General features: G+C 37.5%; 1 protein-coding gene across 2 annotated transcripts; it reads left to right on the top strand.

Annotated features, from left to right (window-relative positions):
• Positions 1–1,811: 1,811 nt before the first annotated feature.
• LOC148779689 (uncharacterized) lies at positions 1,812–9,650 on the top strand. Of its 2 annotated transcripts, XM_088850803.1 has the most exons (5): positions 1,812–2,062; positions 6,389–6,477; positions 8,813–8,885; positions 8,965–9,069; positions 9,150–9,650. In XM_088850803.1, the coding sequence occupies exons 1-5, from the start codon at positions 1,871–1,873 to the stop codon at positions 9,213–9,215; spliced, it is 525 nt and encodes a 174-aa protein (XP_088706929.1). In that variant the 5' UTR covers positions 1,812–1,870; the 3' UTR covers positions 9,216–9,650. The 2 variants fall into 2 exon arrangements, with proteins under 2 accessions (XP_088706929.1, XP_088706930.1); XM_088850804.1 differs by lacking the exon at positions 8,965–9,069.
• The last annotated feature ends 340 nt before the right edge of the window (positions 9,651–9,990 follow it).

Here is a 9,990-nt window from a genome sequence, read left to right as displayed (position 1 = left end):
GGGTGTGGTTTATATAGAGCTGAGGCTCTAAACAATCAAAGTAGAGCGCGCCTTTAAATAGTGTCAAGAAATGTGTTTTCATTATTAGAAATCTTTGTGATAACCTTAAAACATATTTTTATCTCTAATTATAAAATTTAAAGCTTCAAAAATAGTGTGGATCGTGGAAATCTATGAAAACTTGAAAATCTTAAAAGTTGACGGTCCAAAAATGCATTACAAGATGCACTATTTCCAAAACTTTAAATCTATTTTTTTCTGTTGTCCATGAATCGAGATGATCAATTTGAGGATATTTGGGTATCACAATAACTTCTTCTAGTGAAATTTTTGAGATACGCTATAATTTGATTGTTTAGAGTCTCGGCTCTTTATAAACTTTTTTCATAATATAGAGGATACACTATGAGGCCATTTATTAAATGTCAAAAATTATTTTAAGTAAAAGTAGTTACTAATATCTGCCATCCATAGAAAAGGAGACGGTGAATGTTGGTACGAGACTATTGTCTCATACCAAACATGGCACACCAGGAGTTTGTGCAATTACACGAGGATGCGTGTTTACCCAAGCATTTGCAAATGGACAGATATTGTAGAGCTGGTTGGCCCGGATCTAAGAAAGTAGGGATCGGCCATGCCAGTTCATCCTGGCCTGCCTTTTACTTATTTATTTATTTATTTAACTTTTTTCAGATTGTCCGTAAAGAGGCTATTTATCTTTTGCACAAAGAAGTCGCAACCATTCTTATCCCTTGAATTTCAAAATGGGTTATTGTAAGAGTGCCATTAAATAGACACAAAATTCCAAAAAAAAACTCTCAAACTTCGTGACTCACCCCAAGCCGTCTAATTTGACATCTAATGAATGAAAATAATTGTCACCTCCATATACAAAAGATTTATGAGTGCGGTTTGTATAGAGCCGAAGCTCTAAATAATTGAAGTAAAGTGTACCTTCAAATAGTGTCGAGAAATATGGTTTCATTATTGGAAATCTTTGTGATAGCCTCAAGATATAATTTTATATTTAATTATAAAATTTAAAGCTTAAAAAATATGGAAAAAGTTTATACAAAGTTGCAACCTTAAAATGTAGAATTAGATATGCACCTTAAAACTCTATCAAAAAAAGGTTGTTTTAATATTGAAAACCCTCCAATTGATCATCTCGACATTGAGATGTATGAATATAAAAAAAAAAAATATTTTGAGTCCCAAAAATAGTGTATTTTGCAACATATTATCGAGACTGTCCATTTTTAAGATTTTCATATGTTTATAGATCTACTTGATTTTAACCATTTTTTGAGTTTAAAATTTTATAATTAGATATTAAAATAGATTTTCAGATAATCTTAATAACTTTTTACACCAAAATTACATGGTATGATAAAATTTGGAGGTGCGTCTTAATTGGATTATTTAATGTTGCAACCTTATAGAAACTACACCCAAACAATATTGTAGATTAAGCATAACTATGAAAACTTGAAAATCTTAAAAGTTGACGACCCAAAAATGTATTACAAGATATACTATTTCTAAAACTTTAAAATCTAGTTTTTTACTCATGTGTATGCATCTTGATGTCGCGACGACCAATTTGAAGATGTGCAATTTTTGAGGTGGGCTCTACTTTAATTTTTAAAGCCTCGGCTGAAATAAATAGGTTCTTCATAGAAAATCCTTTTTATTGGATTCTTTCTTCATTTGTCCGGGCCTGGACCTGGGGCGGCCCAAAAAAATAAGAGCGGGTCCTGGGCCCTTTGCCACCCTTAATATATTGAATGCTTCAAGTGTCTCAAAACAAGAGGGTGTTGCCATGTCCGTCTCCCAATCCTAGATTTTTGGAATTGCAGAGACCCAAATGGCTTTGTTTTCGGCGAGTATCTCTGCCACTCTCTCTCCTCTTCAACCTTCTCTTCTTTCTAATCGTAAGGCCTTCTCCTCCTCCAATTTTGTGCGCTTATCATGGGGTTCTGGATTGGGAAAGCCTCTTCTACGACTGAAAAGAGGAAGTTCCAGATTCCTCTATTCACAACGCCCACCTGTGATAAAGGTAATAGCTCATCTCTCTCTCTCTCTCTCTTTCTTGGTGATAACGCGTCTTCTGTAATTGGGTTTAGTTTCTCTCTCTATGGTTATAACTTCTGACACAAAATTGGAAATTTAGTTAAACCAGACTTCACATGAAGTTACTTGACTTCTTATGCTGAAGCCTAGCCTTGGTGTTAGGTAGTTTCCGCAATTGTTGAATTTGTAGTAATCTCGTCACAGATTATTGCTATTTTCTGCTCAATCAGAGAGAAAAGAGGAATTTAGTGCCAAAATGTTTGTTTTCTGAATAGGAAGTGGTGTTAAAAGGAATTAAACTTTATTGGGTACGACTGCTGATAGCGCTCTCATGGAATTCAAGATTGTACTGATTTGCTATAACATTGGGACCTTTGTTTAAACTTTGAAAGACCATGATAAAAAGACCAATGTTTGACATTTGTAATAGTCATCAAGAGGATGCAAGTGTATTCGTTTGATGGAAATTTCAACTGCTTTTGGTGGGGAGATACGGATTTTCACATTGTACAATTCAATTTCCGACCATAGAGGAATTTGCAAATTATGAAGCTTATAAGCAAAAACTTGTATATGACAACTTTATCTCCGTTGGGTTAGACAGACAAGCAACTATGTTATTCTTTTTGAAAAATTAAATTTACAAGCAATTTTTACGGATATTCTTTTTCATTTTCTTAAGAGTTCTAAAGCATGAATTGTGTGATTATAATGCTATAGTGTTTTTTTCATCTCATGTAAAGTCCTAAACAAGGGTTTGGATTCCTCTTCTCATTTGGTGATTGATACCCTTGGTTTAGATCCGAAAGGATTGTTCCGAATAATTAACTTCAACATTTGGTGACCTCTGCCCTAAAACTAATCAAGTCCTTGTAGGTATGACCGCTAAATAATCATCTAATAAAAGCATCCCTAAAATATGCATTTGGAGATGGTTTATTCTAAGCATCTTGCCTGAGGTTGCGAACCAAACAAAGGTTCTATTATGAGGCAGAGCCTAGATCCCCCATTATGAATAAGGGCTCATCTATTTCATCGGAAGAGCCTGTGGCAAAACTTATATGAGAAAAAGCCCCCGTTATTCTACTCCACAGCCAATCCAAGGCAACCCAACAACCATCCTACATCCTAATCTTTATATCATTGTGGTCCCTTCTAAACAACTTGTGGTACACTGCCCTGTCCTCTTTGCTGCATATGTTCTGTAACCAATTCTTCAGGAAACAAGACTAGTTTTGCCAAATGATGTAACCAAATATTTACATCATGTTCACCATAGCCAGCCCCAGACCAGAAACTAACTACTCCCCTTTCTAAATTCAGCTACTGCAGTATTGATTCTTCTCCTGAATTCTATATCCATTTGCTTGTATCTCCTACCTAAACCTAATCTCCTAAGGCCTTATTCGGCAGCCTCAAGCAAATAATGCCCTGGCCAACATGAACACCTTCTAGTCACCTTGAACTCCTTGGGCTTTCAAACCTTCAATTTTATTTGCCTTCGCATGATGATGCTCATGTTACATAACTCCACCTTGGCGGCCCCAAGCTGGTCATGCCGGTCCCAAGTTCGGTAAAGGAGGAGGGTTGTGTTAGGTAGGGCAGCCATCTTAAAACCCTGCCAAATCTTGTCATGAATCCTGAACCTATGAGCAAAATGGCGGAATATGATTCATGTAGCCGACCCCAAATAGTTGGGATAAGGCTTAGATGATGATGATGATGATGGTGATGCTCATGACCCACACACACAGCCTTCCTATAAGCGTTCCTCAAATTCTCTCCACCTCCATAATGCTATCACAAATCTCAAAACCGGATGTATAACGTTATCCTATGCATCAATGCTTGAAAAATCGGACTAAACATGGAACCACTGAGCCCGAGTCAACCTATCTGACATGGCGAATCCCAACACGACCTGACCTATTCTATGAAAATTTAATATAGCAACCTTGGGAACCAGCGAGCCTTCGCCTGTTTCTGAGGCTTTTTTGAAGGGACCCAGCTGTGTCCGAACAACTCGAGCAAGTCTGAATCAGGCTTGCCAGGTTTTGCAACTCTAATATATATTGTTATTGCATTGTGGGATTTATCTAGGGCCTTTATAAAGACAACAGACATGATCCTAAAGATATGTTGAGGGTTTGTAAAATGTAAACAAGGAGCCCATGGAATTTGGTGGAATGCTTTTCAACCTTGCGTACTGAACCATTGGCAACCTGATTTGCTCTTGAAACCTTTCATCCAATTTTAGTAGCACCATATTAAAGTGATTGTAATTCTAAAAAGTGGAAACAAGGCATGTGTCAATGATTAACAAAGGGGACTATATCTCGGACTTGCTAGGGTCTCGAGCCCAGGTTAGCAGTTCAACTCAGCTGAATCTGACTAAGACCCAACCGAGCCTTTGTTGAAATAACATAGTAGGGTCCACAACCCAATGGGACTCAGGTTAATCCTGAGGTTTTGAATTGGATTTGGCACCTTGTTGGGTCTGAGTGACTCAGGCAAGTCTGAACCTGAGCCTGAGTTACCATTTTTCAAACTATTTTGAGGTATAAAACATCTACAAATCGGAGCGCGCTTACTCAACTCTCCCAAGCAATGTTTACAAACATGGAACAGGTCCTAGGGTGCAGGCGACTTGGCCCACAAATCCCAAGTTTTGCCTGGTCAAGAAATCCAAGACTTGGATCAGACTCACTGGTTTTTACAAAGGCCTGGATAGACTTATACCATATTCGGTCAAACTCAGTCAGACTCAGATCAGACTTGGATAATCCGAGTTGGGTTCATCTTTAATCGGCTCCCTGCGTGTTTTGAGTGACTCGGGCAAGTTCGAGTTGGACTTGCCAAATTTTTAAACACTGCCTCCAAGAGAATATGTCTGCTGATCTACTGACTCATAACCTCCTATGAAAAGTTAATTGGAAAGTGGGATGAGGAGTTATTTTTTGTGATGCGTTGCGAGCTTTTGGAGTATCCATAATGGAGGGTATTCTTTAAAACTGTGTATAGCTACACCAAGATTTCTCTCTTTGTATCTGAATCTAGGTGTTCCTTGGCAATTACACATAGGTTCTTTATTTCCTAGAGAAAGGATCAATACAATGGGCAGATAGTGTATCCCAGTACTAATCCTGAACTAAAAGCAAGAAGTTCACTGACTATCTAATTCAAAATCCTTTCTAGTCTACATCTTTTCTATAGGAACTTCCAGGTCCAAAGTTACATTCTTTATATAAGACCTTAACTCAAGGGTATAGTGTCTAAAATCACCCAGGATTTGAAAATTTTTGTATATCTGTAAGAGTAGGACACATACCAAAAACAAAACTAATGCTAACTATTATTTCGAGAAATAGAAGAATTTCAGGTTGTGTACGTTGATGGTCAAGAGCAAGTGTTTATGAAACTAAGAATCCCATGAACTCTTGTCACTAAACTTAACTCTTTTTTCTTTATTGAAACTTGCAGGCTTGCTTTTGTTACTTAGTTGGAATTGTACTGAAAACATGTTCGTTGTTTGTTTGATTCTTGTGCTTAACCTTCTCCTTCTTTGATGTAGCACTTATTCTCAGTATTTGATTGAAATTTTTTCAATCACATGGTTCTAGTGGCTTGTGACTGCTGAGTACGTTGGTGAGTAATTTAGTTAGAAAGTTTAAGAATAAACCAACATTGTTTCTATCTTCTAGATCGGTAGACCAGAACTTACGTGGCCCGATGGTATTCCCTAGGAATATCTACACTTTCTATCCTGCACCAGTTTGCATTTTACTTATCTAGTGATCATGCTTCTGTGGGCCATCTCCTGTGATGTTCATAAGGGTGTCAACAAGAAGATGGTTTTCTTGTGGGGACATCAAGCTTTGAATTTCTCATGTGGGTGGGATTTTAGGGGATGTCTTCAATTTATCTCATTTATTATGGAGATCCAATCAACAATTTTTGACAACTGAATTACATTATCCATATTATGGACTTCCAAGGATATGGTTGTTGTTTGCAAGTTTCAGAATCTAGATTGAGAATTGAACTCATATGCACTGGGTAAACTAGCGTAAATGTTTCTTAGTTGGTTTCTTGTTGCTACTGGCCTGGAATTAAGAATCGGGATTGAGAAATGAACCCATACTTCACCAGAGAGCTAGCTTAGAGCTCTGTTATATGGACTTGTACTGTCTTTGTCAAAAAGCAAACTTCTTTTATGCCTATCAGAACACATAATATATCTTTTATTCTTATTACATAGATGTAGTTTTGTAAGAACACTTACTAATTCTTTATTCTGGACTTTCTTCTGCAGGTAGAAGCAAAGAAACAGAAATTTTCATCACTCGATGACTTGCTTGCCAATTCAGATAAGCCTGTATTGGTTGATTTCTATGCGACCTGGTAACTCTTCTTTATCTTAGAATGTACCTAAATAGGGCTTTTATCCTGCCTTTATCAAGTCGTTAGATGTGGTTTTAAAAATCACAATCCTTTTCAGTTATTTCAATGTGAGACCCAACTTATCATGCATTCTCACTCACTCTGTATGAGTAGTGGATATAATCTGTGTACCTACGAAGTGGGTCTAAACTTCTTTTGCCTTTTGGTCACATGTGTGCCTATGTGTCTTGCTTGGCATGTATCTATGTACATTATATACTGTGTACATCATCATCATCATATGAGCTTTATCCTAACTGCTTGGGGTCCGCTGCACAAATCTTGTCCCGCCATTCTGCTCTATCCAGGGCCATAACTTAGTCAGGCCATAAGTCACCATATCTTTTCTCACTACTTCCATCCATATCCATTTGGGCTTCTCTTTGCCTTTTTAGAGCCTTCCATTTGAACCAAATCAACTCCTCTAACCGGTTGCAGTAATCTGAACTAGTTTAACTCAAAATTGAACTTTATGCTCACAAAAACTTGTCCTTGACTTAGATTTGAATTTAGTCAGATATTGCCTACATTTTTCCTGAATTTGTAATAATATATTAAGAAAGTTATTGCACGCCATCCCTTTTTTAGCTTCTATGAAGCATGCTGCTGTGGGTTTTCTGGTGAGATATTCGGTGCTCCTCTGAGATTCTACCTGGAGGAGTGCTCTAGCTGTTGAAATTTCAAGTATCTTATTTTTTAGGATTTAGAGAATCAATTGAACTAGCATCATCCAAACCTTATCCCAATTATTTAAAAAATTAATTGAACTATAGTTACTGAAAATGGCATTACTGGATATGCAAACAAATAATAGCGATCATACCCTTTTGAGGGAGATTTTGTACCTATGCTAATACTTGCATCAGACAAAGGAGACTAAACTTGGAAGACCAAGGAATCCAAATTTGAGGGAGATTTTTCATTGCTTTCACGGGCACAGTTTGATGGGCTAGGGGGATTGGTTTGAATCCCCCCTAAAAAACAAATTGGTTTGAAGCCCATGGATTATTTCAAAGCAAGGTCCTCTTTTCTAACACTGCAGATTTATAGGGATTGTTACTTCCCTTTGTCTAATCGTTTCTTGATAGAATTAGGCAAATCTTTGAGTGGCAACTAGTGCAACGAGTTCATGGATCAAGACAAAATGAAGACCATGGATGGGACACAAAGCGGGTATGGAGATCTCTTATGGCTATCTACACCAGGGCTTTGTAGAGCATATGCTAGGTAAATTTTGTTTTAAAGGGGGGTTCGAGTAGGTTGATTGTAGTCTAATTGTCATTTTTTTTCCTTTTTAAAAAAAAATCGTTGAAAAGGTTAGAAAGTGCTAATTTAAGAGTTGAAGAGGAGTTCGATATGGCCAAGTCTAATCCAAGTTAAAAAAACAAAATAAAGGCCAAAAATTCAATATATATCTATAATCTGCAACATGGTTGCATAAAACCCAAAATGGCGTGCTGGTTATCTTTACTGCCCTTGCATGCCTTTCAGTCAGAGAGGTCTTGAGCTCGATCTCCAAACTTGAGTTTTAGGAACTTTTTTTTTAACTTGTTAAAAACAAAGGTGCTGAGTACAAAAGTACGAAAGGTAGTGTTCACAAGGAGAATGGAACCCGAAGCATGATGAACAATGGCCATGCATTCTACAACTAGGGCATTGAACGGATTTGACATCAAAATTCACATATTATATGTATAAAGTATAAACCATATATACATGATGTACAACCAATTTGGCAAAAACTTGCCTTGCCAATACGGCGAGTCCGAGTAACTTGGCTGAGTCTTGAAAACTGATCCCTCATATAATATCAAAAACTCCCATCCTTTCTATCATCTGCCTTCCTTTTTGTAATGGAACTTCATACTTTTATTTGTAAGTGTGTATGAGCTACTTACCAAAAAGAAAGCAGTAAATGGTAGATTAGAGGTGGTGATCCTCTTTCTTAATCAACCCTTGAATAATCATTTAAAACTTTTGAGATCCATGGAGTTGGTGAGTGTTGCTGAAAATTTAGTCTGCATAAAATCTAAAAAGTTATAGCTGAGTTCCTTTGGATGTTTCGTGATATTAGACTAGAGGGGAGATCCATAAATAGGTATATTTATAATCCCCATTAAGAAGACTTGTTATGTGAAATGTGTCCCCCGTTTGGCGTCTTAGCTTAAGAGGCAAAATGCACTTGAAGCCTTGAGCATAATGCTCTGCAATCACCATTGCAAAGTTGGCCTATAATTTTCTGCTTCGTGTGGGGCATCTTTCTGTGGTCTTTAAGATCAATTTGGTTGTGATTTAGGTGTGGTCCTTGCCAGTACATGGTGCTAGTTCTCAATGAAGTTGCAACTGCCTTGAAAGATAAAATCACTGTGGTATGCTCTCTCACTCTCTCTCTCTCTCTCTCTCTCTCTCTCTCTCTCTCACATATTTACTGTTCTACTGGGAAAGCAGGTAAAAATTGATACTGAGAAGTATCCAATGCTCGCTGACCGCTATAAAGTGGAGGGACTACCCACTTTCATCATATTCAAGGATGGGAAGCCTTGTGATCGATTTGTGAGTTGAATCAGTTCTCTCTCCCATGATTAACTACCTTCTTGTTTTTCTTCTAACATGTAACATACACTGATTTTCAGGAAGGAGCATTACCTGCGAACCAGCTTATCCCTCGTATAGAGAATGCTCTCAAAGTCTCCACATAATTCATGTTGCTCTCTCTCTCTCTCTCTCTCTCTCTCTCTCTCTCTCTCTCTCTTACACCCTCACACACAAATTTTCATTGTTTTTGCTTGGTTCTGGTTTTGCAATTTTCTGGAGGGAGTCAACCTGTGAATCATTTGTTCAACTCGTGTACGATGAATGCTCCTAGGGTTGCGCATAATTAATGTGAAGCCTGGGATTGCACATAATTCATGTGAAGGTTTCCATCCTGGCTTGAAACAATTGCGATTCAGAGGAACGTGGTGGGTATGGGAGTTGTGATTATGTTTGCTAATGCAGTACAGCGACATTTTCAAGGCTAATTGAGGTTTTCCTAGTTATCTTTTAAAAAGTGTAAAAAACGAAGGAAAGAAGCAGTAGTGTACTTTTTAGTCGATGTCTTTTCCCAACTAATCGAAGTCGGCTTTGATGGATTAGTATTACTCTTGTTGGATGGCATCCCATTGGCATCATTTCTGCGGGGAGAGAGAGAGAGAGAGCAATTTATGTGGAAATTATAGAAAAGCAAATATCCTTTAGTAGCTTTGGGAGCAATTTGTGGAGTTTTTTAAAGAACGGGGTAGTGAACTGAAGTTCAAGTAATGAATACCAGGACCTAACCAATCATTGCCCTAAGATATTCATAAGGTCCATTATTAAAGAACCTTTCACAAGTGGTACGCTCAAACTATAAGCATACGGTTCTAGTTGGGCATGACTCTAGGCTCAAGTCGACTAGGCTCAATTTTCTTTCACATTTCTTTTCTCTTTATTTTA

This window comes from Amborella trichopoda, chromosome 11 (genome assembly GCF_054954075.1).
Source record: "Amborella trichopoda isolate Santa Cruz 75 chromosome 11, AtrichopodaSantaCruz75HAP2 v2.0, whole genome shotgun sequence".
Classification (NCBI taxonomy): domain Eukaryota; kingdom Viridiplantae; phylum Streptophyta; class Magnoliopsida; order Amborellales; family Amborellaceae; genus Amborella; species Amborella trichopoda.
This window is presented reverse-complemented; position numbering and strand designations above follow the sequence as displayed.